A 17194-nucleotide genomic window follows, 5' to 3' on the forward strand; every position below is an offset into this window, starting at 1 on the left:
TGTTGAACGTTGTCCTTGAAAGCGGCCGTGACAAATACAGCTGATTTAATCAAGGATGACACGTGTTGTTTCCAGTTGGTGTTAACTGTGAGTTGTTCTAACCGGGGTATAATGGCTTTTACTCGTCACTAACAGCAAGACAGTGTGGACTTTCATATAGCAATATAATATTTGAACTTAATAAAGGAATATTCATATAAAAAATGACGTCCTCAAAACGATTGGTGTATGAAAGGGTCGGCAACAACGGTGCATCTTTACAGCTGGGAAGATCATGGAGTGTACACGTGTAGGATAATTTTTTCTAGCGTTGGAGAACAAGTTCCAGAAGGCGGTGCCCTTCCCTCAGCAACATATCCTCCATCCTCATAGCTTTACCTTATCAATCCTGCATAATAATTTTTTCTCATCTTGAGGAATGGTAATTTATCTTGGGCAAAAACTTCCGTCAAGTAACTGACTAAAAAAAAAAAATTGTCTTGGGGTCTTTGAAACTCATCCTTTTGTTTGCAAAGTTGCATATTCCGTGTTTATTATTCCTGTGTTTTTCGTCTCTGTAATGGATTTATGTTGTCTTAGCAGCAGGCAAGTTAGAGGGAGTGAAAATTGAGAAGAGAGCCTTCCCCTTTTCTGCACTGTATTTGTTACCGGTTCCGGGATCATCGCCCACGTGACTTGGCCTCAGACCAGGCCAACAAGATTAGAGAGGAAATATATTAATAACTATTAAAGAAAAACACCAGACAGGAAAGATTAGTGTATACTGAATGTCAGTAAAACTTAAGATTTTCCTACCTTTTTACCGGAATTCTGTCAGAATGCATAACATTTAACATGCTTATACACTGATGGATCTAAACAGGAGTCTTCTGGCAGGGTTGCATCTGCTCTTGTTGCCACCTTCCTAGTTAAGAACGATAATAAATGTGTTGAGTTAGGCATAAAAATTAACAACTGGGCCATTAGGATTGCAAACTGAATTGTTTGCAATCCTGATGGCGCTAAAGCTAACTTGTGACACTGAGCTCGACTCTGTCATCATGAGGGTTCTTCACTCATATAATGACTCCAACAACATGCTCACTGGAGAAGCCAGATATAGATACTAAAAAATCCGGGGGGAAAAAGAATTAATGTACAATTGCTATGGATCCCATCACACATTGGATTACTCCTTCACGATAAAGTTGATATGTTAGCCAAGAAAAGCACTCGGAAGGAGAATGTAGAATATAACTTTGGTATGTCTGTGTTTAGCATTAGGAATAATATTAGGAGAGAAGTAAATAATGAAAATGAATGTTATAGGAATGCAGTTAGAAGCCTGAGTAGATCTATAACCCACTATGATAACATGAACGTAGATAAGTATGTTTATGGAGCAACTTGCAATGTGAACAGACTGATGTTGTAGTGACCAGGCTTAGGCTTGGTTACAAGTACTCCTGGCAGTTTGGGAGAGACACACATGATAATCAAACCAAATGCAAATTAAGTAGTCAGGCGTATGGTCACTGTCTTGAAAATTACGTGCTTAATTCTCCACTTGAGAAATAGACAGATAGAATAATAACCTGTGTGACATATCAAGATATCTTATTAATGAAAATGAGATACCAGATATACTTATGTTACAGGCAAATTTCCTAAATTTGCTTGTAACATAAGTGAACTGTAGATATAAATCCAATTGTACACCTGTTAACCCTTTTGGGGCCTAGTTCCTAGGCCTGTTGTGTATTCATACGCTCTTGCGCTACCGTCCACAGGATGGATATGGGGTGCACAATAACCTAGCCACTTCGGTGGCAAAATCTAAAATCTAACAAACTTCAGCTGTATAGCCCTTGTGGCTTAGCGCTTCTTTTTGATTATAATAATAATAACAAACTTCAGTTTCATAATCATGACAAGGTGGTATGTAGTACTTGCCTGGATAGTTGCAGCCTGTCAACTTGCTACCTAGACCGCTGACTTCATCTATTCAAATAGTAGTTGTAGTAGTATCAATGAAAGTAGTCTGGTGTTCACAACAAAACCTTTATATTGAATAGACCCCCTAAAGTATTATGCTGACGTTTTTTTCCCGTGTACTCTCACCTGACTCCTCTTCCTCCCTTGTTCCTTCCTCCACCGTTTCCTCTCTCCCAATCATCCCTCTACCTGGTTTGCCGTCTCCCTCCATTCCATATGTTTAGTAAATCTTTTCCCCTCAAGGAAGGTTGCTTGATGTTGGTGAGGGGCTCTTGATTTAGGGAATTGGATCTGTGCTCCAGTTCCCCGAATTAAGCCTGAATGCCTTCCACATCCCCCCCCCCAGGTGCTGTATAATCCTCCAGGTTTAGCGCTTCCCCCTTGATTATAATAATAATAATAATAATAATAGTAAATATTTTTTGATGTCTACCCGCGAAAAAATTATTAATTACGAGATAGTTCTACATACCTTGCGCCTCGTCTCAGATCAGGCCTCTCGATGGATGACCTGATCAATCAGGCTAGCCGCCTGGTGGCCAGCATGGGCACCATAGCCCGACTGAACAGTGTCTGACTTGAGAAACTTGTCCAGTTCTTGACAGCCACGGGTCTGTTGGTAATCCCTCTTATTTATAACGGGCCTAAAATATTTGTCTGCTCCGACCAAGACAACCACCTACCAGCTCAACAGCCACCTTGATCACGGGTTGGGTTCACCACTTAAACTTCGAAACAAAAGTGTGCTGGTAAGTTTACATATAACCGAAGAATGTTGAAGGCAATGGTCTTTGTTTATTACAATGACGGGGAAGCGATAAACCTGCAATCGTCATACAGCGCCTAAGGATTGGGAAGTAACCAGGTTTGGTCCAAGGCAAGAGAACTTCAGGAACATCAAGGCACTCTTGCCTTGCAATGTCCTTATCGAGAAGCAATTTTTCCAGATTTTGAGCCACTTATGCTTTTTCCATTAAACCTGGGCAAGTTTAGTTGTTTTATATTTAATATCTACACGTAAGGCGTGAGTAATTTTAGATATTTCAATATTATTATTATTATTATTACATTCATGGGTAGGCGTTCAAGCGGTAGAAATCATACGGTGCTTGTAGGAATGGGCGTCAGTCAGGTTTGATCCAAGGTAGAGGAGGTCAGGTCCAATTCCTTGGATCAAGAGCGCTCACCGGTGGAATATTTAAATGCAAAATTTATAGGTTTAAGATTTTATATATGATGGTCTGACACCCCTGTACTCATCCTAACTTAATCCAAAATTTGGCTAGTGATTCCCGTGGCTTTTATATTGTCTTTTTTTTTTTTTTTTTTTTTTTTTTTTTTTTTTTTTTGAAAACCAGTTAAAAATAAATTTGTCAAAACAGAGTTCTAGTCAAATGAGGTGTTGCCCGGTCATATCTGTGTAACAAACTACATGATAGTAGTTGAAATGAAAGTTGTGTTATTGTCTGGGTCCTCTCCTGTAGTCACCTAGTACTGTGTTTCATGAAGCACGCGGACATGCACCTTAGAAAGTGGTGGAGGCTCGACCCTCCTTCCTCTTATTGCGTCTAGAATCTAGACGTAACACGCATCGACGCAAACCTCTTAATCACCTAATAGTGGATAGAAGCTGCTGTCACAGTCTTAGGTTTAGTGTGGGATACATTATTGTCAGAAACAAGCACCAACCCAGTGTGGGTGATACAATACTGCAACTATGTAGGAGTTGTGGACTCCACCCATCAGAATGATTGCCCTCCAGCGTGGACTTGTGTTGCATGGTTGTCTGGATTGGTGGACACTTGATCATCTTTGCACTAACATGAGCACTATCATGTACTCTGAGGATAGAGGTTCCTCGGTTACTTTAGCATCTTGTCTCTGGAGGTGTCCTGCACCACTGACTTCACTTTTTTTTTGGCATCTTAATTCATATGGATGGATTGTTCGGAAACTCGTTTGGTGGGCAAGCCTGCAAGTTAGCTTTATTTGGAAGTTCAAAGGGTGGGGTCTTGTGATCCTGTTGTGCTGCAAAACTCTGCCCCTTCCACTTTAGCCTCTCCTGAGTGATCCATGCCGAAATTCCAAGACTGACCCTTAAGGTGGAGCGTCTGAGCAACCTCCGTACTAATTACTCTGTACCTCACTTATGGTACATGCCTGGGAATTTACAACAGGAATCATCCACGTACATCGTAACTCAACAAGAATGTGTTATTAGAATAAATCAGTCGGGTTCCAAACACGGTACCCACGCTAACTACTGGGCATATATAACAGGGCACTCGATACAAGTAATAACTTAGTGCTATTTTTTTTCTTGGAGAGCTGTATTTCTGCTGCAGCTCTCCAAGTAGCAGATAAGATTATCTTTTTAATATGCATATTCGATTACCACTGCTACTGCTGACCAGCTGAGCTACTAAAGATGTAGCAGATATGACACATGGCAATCTAGCATGATGGAAAAGAGCTGTTATCCCTACTTGGCAGCGAGGGGAACAACTGTTACACAAACCACCGTGTGTCCCGTAGACACACTATGATGAACTGCATATTACCAGTACACTGCATATTACCAGTGTACTGGTAATATGCAGACTCAATTGCAGCTAATTAGCTTAAAGCTAAAAAACTGGACTTTGTGTCAGTTGACAGCTTCGTAATACTGTATATTGGACTCTGATATATTGTGACTCTTAAGTACATATTTGGTTTAATATTGGTTAATGATTTTTTCGGCCCTCTTAATGTGGTAATATTATATAAATCATTCTGTCAGCGCTGCCTCTCAGTACTAAGCAGTATAACCGTAATGTGTAAGTCAAGGCGATAAATATGTATGAAAAAAATTAAAGTAAAACTGAGGCGCTCTTTTGTAATCCATTTAATGAAGTGCCTGTTAAATGCAGTCCATTTAACGATGTGCATCTTCGTAGAATTTATTAACTCATTCATTGTATGGATATGTGGAGATTAATTAGGAAGCACTGTGAAGTGGACGGATGAACCAGGTCGACCCCTCTACGATGGAAGTAATTTGTGTTGGTGTAATGATAGTGTCAAGAGTGATAATGTGATCAACAACGTCCTGCCTGAGTGTGTGGCTGACGGGAGTCAGGGAGGGTATATCATCTCCCTCCCTCACCCACAGCCCTTCACCCTCCCTCACCCACAGCACTTCTCCCTCCTTCACCCACAGCACTTCTCCCTCCTTCACCCACAGCACTTCTCCCTCCTTCACCCACAGCACTTCTCCCTCCCTCACCCACAGCACTTCTCCCTCCCTCACCCACAGCACTTCTCCCTCCCTCACCCACAGCACTTCTCCCTCCCTCACCCACAGCACTTCTCCCTCCCTCACCCACAGCACTTCTCCCTCCCTCACCCACAGCACTTCTCCCTTCCTCACCCACAGCACTTCTCCCTTCCTCTCCCTTCCTCACCCACAGCACTTCTCCCTTCCTCACCCACAGCACTTCTCCCTACCTCACCCACAGCACATCTCCCTCCCTCACCCACAGCACTTCTCCCTCCCTCACCCACAGCACTTCTCCCTTCCTCACCCACAGCACTTCTCCCTTCCTCACCCACAGCACTTCTCCCTCCCTCACCCACAGCACTTCTCCCTCCCTCACCCACAGCACTTCTCCCTTCCTCACCCACAGCACTTCTCCCTTCCTCACCCACAGCACTTCTCCCTTCCTCACCCACAGCACTTCTCCCTTCCTCACCCACAGCACTTCTCCCTCCTTCACCCACATTTCCTTCTCTTCCCACACTCACATATTTCCCTCTCTTACCCCAACATCTCCCTCTTTCCAAGGACCATCCCTGCCCTCAAGAAAGGTTCCTTGAAGCCTATGAGAAGCTTTTGATCAAAGGAATGAGAATTGTTCTCTTCTAGCATGGATCGAACCTGAATACATCCCATTCCCCAGATGCTGTATAACCCATAAGGGTTTAGCGCTTCCCTCCTAAATATAGTAATTTTTCCTTCCTCACCCACAACACTCCTGTAGTTCCTCATCCAAAACACCTCTCTCCCTCATCCACAATACTTTCGTACCTCCCTCATCTACAACACCACCCTCCCTCCATCCCTCGTCCACAACACCCTCCCTCCCTCACCCACAACACTTACCTCTCTCCCTCCCTCATCCACAATACTTTCATACCTCCCTCATCTACAACACCACCCTCCCTCCCTCATCCACAACACCCTCCCTCACCCACAACACTTGCCTCTCTCCCTCCCTCATCCACAATACTTTCATACCTCCCTCATCCACAACACCCTCCCTCCCTCACCCACAACACTTACCTCTCTCCCTCCCTCATCCACAATAAGTTCGTAACTCTCCACAATAAGTTCGTAACTCCCTCATCCACAACACCACCCTCCCTTCCTCACCCACAACACCTCCCTCTCTCCCTCAAAGTGCAGTAGACCGTCATTTAACACGGTAGTTACGTTCCTGAAAACGCTGTGTTAGACAAACTGAAGAACGTATGAGAAAATTAGTGTTACGTTCCTGGGAGCTCCCCCCCCCCCCAAAAAAAAAAAGCCAAACAACTTTTTTTTTTAGAGCTCCAGATCTTACAAAAATAAAAGGAATATGTAATTGTAGTTCATTGTTGTGATGTATTATGTTGTTTTTACTGCTTAAGACTACAAATGCAACATAAATAATAGTATTTCTTACCTTAAATTGTGGGTGCTGGTGTTTGTCAATGATTGAGAAGAGAGTGGAGTTATGCTATGGCCCTACTGGGCTGAGGTGGATGGTAGAGGTTCTGGTACTGAAGTCAGTGGTTGTACTGGAGTGTGCATAAATCAGTCAAGTCACTCAGTCAATTCAGTAAGTCACTCAGTCAATTCAGTAAGTCACTCAGTCAAGTCATCACAAAAAACTCATAATTACCTCATTCTTTTTGTGTACAAAATGACGCTTCATTCCGGCTACAGGCTATCTCTTGTCTAATATCTCTATTTTCTTTGTTAAATCTAAGACTTAAACCTTTTCTTGCCACTTTCAGCAATACTTGTATGCCTGCTGGGTGCCATGATTGCTTTGCAGATTTAAGATATGGCAGTTAATACGTATCTAAACAAACACAGTGAGCTATTGGCACAGGTTCGTCCAAGACACGTATGAATGGAACTGAAGGTTGGGAGGGTGGTGGGGGTGGCTGATGCTGGCAGGGGATGGCTGTAGCCCATCACGCCCCGCGAGCGACCGCATGCTCAAAATTTTTTCCCCTCCTGCAACCGTGTTAAACTAATTTTACAAAGTGTTAAATAAAAATATGCCATAATTCTTCAATCGTGCTATAACCAAAACGTGCAAGATAAAACTGTGTTAAATGACGGTCTACTGTACTCTCATTCATGACATCTTCCTCCCACACCCATTACATATACAGTACATTCCTGGTGAAACCTGGGACTTGGGAAACACGTATTGCTCTCAACACTGGAGACATGTGTGACACTTGCAACACCTGTTATATTAGTACAGTGGACACCCACCTTACGATATTAATCCGTTCCTGAGAGCTCATCGTAAGCCGAAATTATCGTTAGCCGAATTAATTTTCCCCATAAGAAATAATGGAAATCAAATTAATCCATTCCTGACACCCCAAAGTATGAAAAAAAAAATTTTTTTACCCCATGAAATATTAATTTTAATACACACAAACTGAAGAAGACATGCACAATTACTACTCTACTAAGAATAGAATACATGACACTTACCTTTACTGAAGATTTGGTGATGATTGATGGGATGGGAGGAGGGGAGAGTGTGGAAATTATTGTTTAGAAGGGGAATCCCCTTCCATTAGGACTAAAGGTAGCAAATCCTTTTCCGGGGTTACTTCCCGTCTTCTTTTAATGCCACTAGGACCAGCTTGAGTCACTGGACCTCTGTCACACAACAAATCTGTCCATAGAGCTCTGTACCTCCTGTCCTTTAAGACTTTCCTAAAATGGTCCATAACATTGTCATTGTACAGGTTGCCAACACGGCTTGCAGTAGCTGTGTCAGGGTGATTTTCATCCATAAAGGTTTACAGTTCAACCCACTTTACACACATTTCCTTAATCTTTTTTTTTCAATTCCATACTAATTCTCATCCTTTTTACCACAGGGATGGCACTAGAAACTTTCTTGGGGTCCATGGTGACTTATTTTGCAGTTACAAGCACTAAAAATACTGGGATAATGTGAAATGTACTGAATGTGTGCGTAGATGCGACCTCACTGGCTGGCTTGTAAACACTGGCGCTGAGGCTACACGTGGGACATGTCCCGGATGAATCACGTAAGGCGAGTTTTTTTATTGTGAGGCGAAGCAAAATTTTTGCATTCAAATGCTTCGTATGGCGGATGTAATGTAACGCGATGCGTTCGTAAGGCGGGGGTCCACTGTATTTCATTTAATTGTTACAGCTCTTCAAGATAATTCATAAAAGAATACTTACATAGATAAGCTTTTATTAGCAAAAAAATAGCACAATGGCAATGTATGACTTCCCTAATTCTGTATGATATTACAAGCTTGGAGCATGAGCAATATTTCCCAAACATATCCGTTATAATCATGCAGGATGGTTGTTCATGTGTGGGTGTAATGCTTACTCCCCCCCCTCCTGAGTGAGGAAGAAAAACTGAGATTTGGACTGCTTAAGATCTTTCATCAGTCTACCATTTGACAGTTTTTATGCACATAAAAGGCCCAAAAATCTGGAACTCTTTGCCTGAACCTGCAAATCAATTTAGGACTATACTTAAAAATTATCTCATTTCTCAATAATAGTCATACCCACACTGTGTTAATCTCGAACCACATTTGAAGCAACTCTCCCAAATATTTTATTACCCCTTTTCTATTAAACCACTATTACACACCTAAAAATTTATGTTATTATAATTAATTGTACTACCTCATATTAATAATAGAGTAAAATATGTATTGAATATTTGAAGTTTGTGTAAACTTAAGTAGTCTTTAAGTGTACTATTAGGTTAAATCTGCTTGAAATGCCTTGGCATGATGGTGGCTTTCTTTGTACCAAATTATGAGATGTTAACACACAGTGTAGCCTTTGCAAAGAAATAAACTTTTGTTTTGTTTTGTATAGTCAAATGCTACCTGTGATGAAGAGAATGGTTTGGGGAGTGGTGTCTGGTTCTGCTGGTTTTAAGACCTGGGGATGTCTTGCTCTACTCCAGCCTTGAGCATATGACCAATTTTCTGCTTTCTTCCTCTGGGACGTTTGTTCTCATCAACCCTTTGTTTTGGCATTTTTTTTTTATATTTGCTGGGGTAAAAGTAAATGACTGTTCCTCTCCGAACTTCGGCTAACACATGCATAAAAACCTTTCAAGAGATTAATCATGTTTTTTATATATTAAATATTTTTGAATGGATATTTAATGGTAGCTTAAAAAGGAGGGCATTAGTGTATTTTTACAGTGTTATGGAATTTTGTGCACAGTTTCATGTTGCAGATGGGTAGGTGTCCATGGAGGACAGGCAAGTGAGGAGGTTCCTGGAAGCAGCAATGCCCCAGCAACACCCACCACCCCACACATTGTAGTCTCCACCAGCAAGGATGATACAGCCAACACCAAGAACAACACAGACAAGTCACAGTTTGATACACCCAGCGTGAGTATATTCCATTATTTCTTAACAATGCACTCTCTGGTGCCAGAACTTAAAATGTAACTGAGTAAAGAAAAACAGAATTAATACCATTAACATTTATAAGCAATATAAACATGTATGCTTCATAGCATTTAACAAAAATTTACAGCATTTACTGCAATTAGGTTAAAATAATTTGCAGAGGTAGTGAACTTGAATGTTCCAACAACTGAGGATTACATGTCAGCTATTTGGACAGACATGCTCACCACTCTGGGAAGAATGTAAAGACCATAACAATTCTGTTTCATGATTCCAAGGGTCAGCATTGGTGGACATTGTAGACTGGGGGAAAGAATATAGCAGTTTGGAATCTTGTGCATTATTATGCAATGTCTATATTGCAGTACAGTATATAGAACAGCATTTGGTTTGCATTCAATAGGGTTATCTATGGTACATGTGAAGAAAGAATAGCTTAGACAAGCTTGTTCACATTCACAGTTTGAAGAATGTTATATTAAAATATATACGCAAGATCTTAAAATTCGTACATTTCAAATTTTTCAAAAAATTGTCAAATGAAAAGCTGTATTGGTGTTTATGTAAATGTCTTAATTTTACTTAAAGCCCCTTGCCACTGTTATACGTTACATTAATCTTTGATTAGTCTTTACCCCTCAGCTAGTTTACTCAAGGGTCAGGTATTGTCACTACAACATCACAATACATTGGAGAAAGGATGGATGAACTAGGTAATCCTTAAGTTACATTCAAATTTTTGCCATTAAGACATGCCCAACGTAAATCCCACAGTTCCATGCAGAACTGGGTAATATACTCAAGTTGTATAACAGGATGGCAGTATTAAGACAGGCAAGGAAAGAATGAACTGCTAGAAGGCCTTTCATAAAAATCTTTAATTTACAAATAAAAAAGCAGGCTAGAAAACAAAGGAGGTACTCTACTGGATAAAATGTGTACCTAATTGACAGAAAAAGTCATAAGAAGTAAGATGTCAAGCATTTTCTCCAAGCAAAATAGACACCTTGCCTATGTATCAGTTTCACAAGTCTGTTGACTTGAAAAACCCCATTATACAGACAAAAATGTAATCTCCGTAAAAGTTCTGTTCTGCATTTGTTTATTTCAACCATTTCATATCTATAACCCATCTCCCGGAGAATAGTAACTAGTGGAATTTTCCATGGACCAGTTCTCAAGTCTTATGCTCCAGATTTTGATATGTCATTGACCTGCCTGAGAAAATGTAATCCTATACGTATATGGTATTACTGCTTGAAAATAGTGCAAAGCTAATGAGATGAATAGGGAGTGAAGAGGATTTTAAAAAGATATAGGACATATGCTTCAAAAATAGTTTGGTAAATGGCCACTCAGGCTCAGTTCTAATAATTGAAAAATTGTAATAAGAGCAAGGAAATTGATATTGTAGTACCATATCACCTGATTAGGTGACAACTGCTTGTGTCTGTAAAATAAAAACCTAAGGGTCTAAGGGTGGGCATAATTCTGGCATGTAGTATGACACGTCGTTCAAATATTACACATGAATCATAGAGGGAACCTTTAAATAAATAGTCATGTAATTTAATTTATATCATGCTAGCATCTTGGCTCTTTTTAGCCAACATTTATACAGTGGACCCTTGGCTAATGATATTAATCCGTTCCTGAGAGCTCATCGTTAGACGAAATTATCGTTAGCTGAATTAATTTTTCCCATAAGAAATAATGGAAATCAAATTAATTCATTCCTGACACCCCAAAGTATGAAAAAAAAAAAAAATTCATCCGTAAAGGTTTGCAGTTCAACCCACTTTGCACACACTTCCTTAATCTTTGAAATAGGCAACTTCCTCGATTTCTCTCTCCCCCTCCTCTGAAGCAGTTTCCTCAGGTCTGGCCTCTTGCTGTTGCAGATGCTCTTGCAGCTCATCAGTGGTTAGTTCTTCATTGTCCTCCTCCACCAACTCTTCCACATCCTCCCCACTAACCTCCAACCCCAAGGACTTCCCCAATGCCACAATAGATTCCACAACTGGCATAGGCTTCTCAGGGTTAGCCCCAAACCCTTCAAAATACCTCTCTTCTACACGTTCGGGCCACAATTTTCTTCAAGCAGAGTTCATGGTCTTCTTAGTCACCCTCCCAAGCCTCACCTATAAGGTTTACACAACTGAGGATACTAAAGTGATCTTTCCAAAACTCTCTTAGGTCAATCGAGTGTCTGAGGTCACTTCAAAGCACTTTTGAAACATAGCTTTTGTGTAGAGTTTTTTGAAGTTTGAAATGACCAGCTGGTCCATGGGCTGCAGGAGAGAAGTGGTATTAGGAGGCAAAAACTTCACTTTGATATAGCTCATGTCCCCTGAAATTCGTTCTTACAAGTCTGAAGGATGACCAGGAGCATTGTCTAATACCAGGAGACACTTAAGGTCCAATTTATTTTCCAGGAGGTAATTTTTCACAGTGGGGGCAAACACATGGTGAAACCAGTCATAGAAAAAGTCCCTAGTGACCCATGCCTTACTGTCTGCCCTCCACATCACACACAAATTAGCCTTGAGGACATCTTTGAGTACTTGTGATCTCTGTTTCAAAAACGAACTTGCACCTTTTGCAAGAACAGCTTCCTTGATTGCCGTTTTGTTGGCCAAGATAGTAGTGATGGTCGATTGGGGTTTGGTACTTTGCAATTATCTCTTTCTTCATTTCCATACTAATTCTCACCTGTTTTACCACAGGGTTGGCACTAGAAGCTTTCTTGGGGCCCATGGTGACTTATTTTGCAGTTATAGGCACTAAAAACACTGGGATAATGTGAAATGTGCTGAATGTATGCGTAGATGCGACTGCACTGGCTGGCTTGTAAACACTGGCACCCACAGGGCAGCTGAGGCATGCTCAGGCCACACGTGGACGTGTCCCAGACGAATCACGTTGGGCGAGTTTTTTATCATTAGGTGGGCCAAAATTTTTACGCTCAAACGCTTCTTTAGGTGGATTTAACGTTATGCGATGCATTCGTTTGCAGAGGGTCCACTGTATTCAGCTAAAAAAATCTTAATATACTTGCTACCACTATAAAGAAAGCTTTAGTATTATTCTGGCAGTCATGGCAGAAGGATGCACAAGGATGTACATGTACATATCATCTTTTCTTTCATGCGTGTGTTAAAGAAGTAAAATACCTTAAAAATACTAAAACAAACAATCTGTGGCTTACAATTAACCTTGTATCATTCACAAACATCCTATATAGGACACCACCTCAGAAACAGCTAAGCCAACCATCAACTCCAGGAAAGCAGCCAAACTCCATCAAGTGCCTTGCAACCACCACCTTCAGCAAGCGCCCTACACCCAACCTCTTGCGCCAAAAAAAAAATAGCAATTGCAAGAAGTATACCTCCTTCCAACTCAGCAACATGCAAATATACAGCTGGTATAACTGTGGAGTTGATGGGTAGTGGGGTATACCCCATCCTATGAAATTATATTCATGAGTAACACTACACACACACACACATACACACTTGTATTAAAATGCTCTGAAGTGGTTAGGTCACTTACCTTTATTATCCCACCTCACCTCCCCCACCCACCCTTTTCCTATATTTCCATCCTTACCCATCCTCCTTCCTTTCCCATCTTACCAGTGCTCTGGTAATTCAAACTCAACTAGAACTAAATCCTGGCCTACTTTAAGCATTTCAGTTATAAGCTCCTCTCATAACCTACCCACTGCCTTCACACTCACCTTAGACTCTTTCATCCAACTAGCAGATTCAGTTCTTTTTTGCCCCATAGTATATGAAATCATGGATTATAATTGTTATAGCTGAATAACTCTAAAATATCTTCTATGAAGAGGGTAAATAAAGCTTAAATAAAACAACATACAATATTTAGTCTGTTGCAAAGTGCAGTGCCAGAATACTACATATTGCTGTATAATATATCTGCCTTTTTTAATGATCTTCCCCATTCTTTTATTTGCTGTAGTACTCCACTTCTGTAACAAAATAGATATGTTCTCTTTCAGCAGCAGCTTAATGCATCTAGCAGCAATGGGCAAGTCCTCAATAACCCGTCTACCCCAGCTCCACCACCCACACCTGCAAACAACGCAGAAGAAAAGAAACTGCGACTTGAAAGATTATCGTAAGTCTATAAAATGATTTTAGTTCAATGTTTAGTATTCGCAAATACTAGAGTAATATATAGGTGAAAAATAGTGCCTGCACTTTGAAGGATGAATGGTGGTGGTGTGAGTCAGAAGATCATTTGAATGGGAATGCTGTGAACTGCTGGCAAGACTTCTGTTGATGAATGTTTCTTTCCTTGTGTTACCCAGCCTTGGTGGAAGCTGCCAATGTAGCAAAAAATGTTTTTTTGAATCTAATATGGATTGAAAATTATAATACTAAAAATGTAGTTATTGCAAAAAACAAAGATATGGAACTTATATCAACACAATTACCATTTTATGTATCATTGCATAAAAAAAAAGAATAAAAATTTTGAAACAAAATGGGGATAGTGATAAATAATGATACAAGTAGCATCGGTTCATCTCAACACATCCATGACAAACTTCCAAAATTCGTAAATGGATATTCAGTAAAAGAAATAAGATTTATTAGTTTACCTTCAACAGGGAAAGCAAGAGCTCACAGTTGTTATAAACTGAAGAAAAAGTGAAGTTCAAGGATACTAGGAATGAAACAGTAGAATGGAGAAAAATAAGTGCTAAAACCATTAGAAATCTTATGAAACTGTAATATTAATACAGGACATCACAAGCTTAGCTCTGCTCCTGTTGTTATGAATAAGTAATTGTATACACACTTGTCTGTTAAATCTCTTAATGGTTCTGGGCATCCTTGTCACCTTGGCCTATACCAAGGTCCGATCTCATAAATTATAAAGGAAACATTAAAGGATTAAGAACTATGAAGAAACATACAGGAAGGTAAAGATTTGGGTACACTGAATGTAAGTAGAAGTTTGTAAAAATTTATCCATCCTGTATATTTATGAGGCAGAAGGAAAAGAGCAGCAATCCTTCTTACAGTAATTGCAAAATGCTTAACAGGCTTCCAGTTCACATCTGTATGAGAGGATGGTAGTACTGTACAGTACTACCTAGATGTGCATGGTGTGCTACTGTTGCATGTTCCAATTTTGGTCTCGACATGTGTACAGCTTTCTTTAGCATTTCTTCTTCCACTTATCTATGTGTGCATGTGTGTGTATTTTTGTTCGCTTGTTTTTGTCTGTATTTTTGTGTTTATTATGCCAAATTGGTCAAACAAAACAAAAAAAAAATACAGTAGAACCCCAGTATCCACTGATTCAATATCCACAGTATCAGTTATTCATGGTTTACTCTAACTCAAAAATAATTCTTATAATGGCCCCAAAGCAGAAATGTAAAAAAGTTGGCAATTCTTCAAAGCCTAAGAGAAGTCATGAAGTACTTCTCATCAGTGAAAAAGTGATAATTCTCCACTTATGCATAATTTATCAATTAAACTTTATAATAGGTATGTATAGGACTTGTAAATATAGAGTTTGCTACTCTCCACAGTTTCGGTATCCACGGCAAGTCCTTCGAATGTATCCTTGCAGATACAGGGGTCCTACTGTAATGTGTTTGTTAATCAACGTATATAATTTCTTGTCACACCAAAACAAACTTAATAATCTAATTTAACTCTACTAAAATTTATTTAAAACAAATAACAATCCTACCTAACCTTGCTGAGGAATACAGTGGTACCCCGAGTTTCGTACAGCTCTCAACTCGAACAGTTATGTAAGTGTAATATTGTAAGTGCTTTTCTAAGTGTATTTTTGGGGGTCTGAAACAGACTAATCTAATTTACATTATTTCTTATGGGAACAAATTCGTTCGGTAACAGCATTCAAACAGCTTTCCGGAACGAATTATGGCTGAAACTCGGGGTACCACTGTAATTTTGTAATGTTAAAATTATTTTTACATAGGGAAAAATACACGAGATTCTGAGATTGTTTAGGAGACTCGGTCGACTTATCAGGCGTAAGTAGCTAGAGCAAACGTAGAGGTTTTCAAGAAAAAACTAGAGTACTTAGTGTAACTAGTACCAGATAAGCCAGGTTTTAATTTTTACTCAGCCTTCTGGTCACTGACAGCAACAGTCTGGTTAAATGGGTAGTCAGCAATGAAGTCTGGACTCAGGCTGGGTTTCAAAAGTAGAAAAACTCTCAACCATTTGCTTAAGGCATGCTCATCCAGCATAGTAGAAGGAAAATTCATGAAATGGCAGAGGTTTGGTGCAACTGCGAAATATGCACTTATCTGGCAGTTCTGTCAAACCAAGATAGACTTAAGCAAGAGGGTGTATAAATCTGTGGTGTATGGAAGGTATTGGGGACATTCCACAGAGTTGGAATGCTCACACTTCAGAATGCTTGAAATGTGAATATTTTTGGGTTTGCTGTGTATAAAAGGCAACATATGCACAATGCAAGGATTTAGGAACACCAGCAGGTTGGACTTTGAGTATCAGCAGTAAGAAGGATGGTGCATGCTTCCTGAGACAAGTGGGGATGTTGCAGTTCAAAAGGTCATTTGATCATGGTGTTCATGAATTTCTGGAAAAAATAGCTAGGGAGTAATTGTGAATGTTTTCTTCTTTGGGTCATCCTACCTTGGTGGGAAATGGCCAGTGTAATAAGACATAGATTTACAGTACCAATATACATTATACGTTACATTTTATGAATATAAGATTTCTATGTATATACATGTATATACATTCTTTTTTCAACGCACCAGCCGTATCCCACCGAGGCAGGGTGGCCCAAAAGGAAAAACAAAAGTTTCTCCTTTTAAATTTATATATATATATATAATATGTATATGTATGTATGTATGTATGTATGCAAAACAACCACTCTGAAAGAATAGAGAAATTCCAAGCGCTTTCATGACCACTCACATTATCAAGGAACTATGAAAGTAAAGCATCCAAGGAAGGTATATAAGGGGTCTGGTCAACACCTCACTATCAGATCCCACAACGGTTAAACACCTGATGCGCGCCGGCCCAACTGGACAGGTCCTTTGCACAACCCACCAACAAACTATTCTACCCAAGAAAATTTTAAAAATTATTTGTCCAGTGTATTATTAAATTCTTCCCAAATTCTATTAATTATAAATGGATCTAATTTATATAAACCAAAGGAAATATTCATATTATTGTCAAAACTGCTTTTTATGAAACAAGATTCAATTATATTCCTGTCGACCATGGACTTGCTTGATACTACTTTCTCAACTTTTTGAAAATCAATTGGATGATTAAAATCTCTTACATGAATAAACAGAGCATTGGAATCTTGTCCAGTTCTAATGCTATATTTATGTTGTTTTAATCTTAGTTCGAGATTTTTACCAGTTTGACCGTAATAAACTTTATCGCAAATTTTACAAGGTATCTTATAGACGCCTTTTCCAGGCGTCTATAAGATACCTTGTAAAATT

At 39.7% G+C, this 17194-nt stretch overlaps 1 protein-coding gene and 2 long non-coding RNA genes across 3 annotated transcripts in view; 1 reads left to right on the top strand and 2 right to left on the bottom strand.

The window, feature by feature from the left end:
- Positions 1–2907, bottom strand: part of LOC128695153 (uncharacterized) — a 5931-nt gene extending 3024 nt beyond the window's left edge. Inside the window, exons 1-2 of the long non-coding RNA XR_008407960.2 lie at positions 2447–2907; positions 796–904 (exon numbers count right to left, since the gene is read on the bottom strand). This is a non-coding gene — a long non-coding RNA (uncharacterized lncRNA). The remainder of the gene's footprint in view (positions 1–795; positions 905–2446) is intronic.
- LOC128695152 (serine-rich adhesin for platelets) overlaps positions 1–17194 on the top strand; it is a 201203-nt gene that overhangs the window by 93328 nt on the left and 90681 nt on the right. Inside the window, exons 3-4 of the mRNA XM_070091355.1 lie at positions 9495–9654; positions 13703–13821. Of these exons, the coding sequence (XP_069947456.1) occupies positions 9495–9654; positions 13703–13821 (279 nt within the window). The remainder of the gene's footprint in view (positions 1–9494; positions 9655–13702; positions 13822–17194) is intronic.
- Positions 13844–17194, bottom strand: part of LOC138853610 (uncharacterized) — a 124422-nt gene continuing 121071 nt past the window's right edge. The window contains exon 4 of the long non-coding RNA XR_011392808.1: positions 13844–14026. This is a non-coding gene — a long non-coding RNA (uncharacterized lncRNA). The remainder of the gene's footprint in view (positions 14027–17194) is intronic.

This window comes from Cherax quadricarinatus, chromosome 35 (genome assembly GCF_038502225.1).
Source record: "Cherax quadricarinatus isolate ZL_2023a chromosome 35, ASM3850222v1, whole genome shotgun sequence".
Classification (NCBI taxonomy): Eukaryota; Metazoa; Arthropoda; class Malacostraca; order Decapoda; family Parastacidae; genus Cherax; species Cherax quadricarinatus.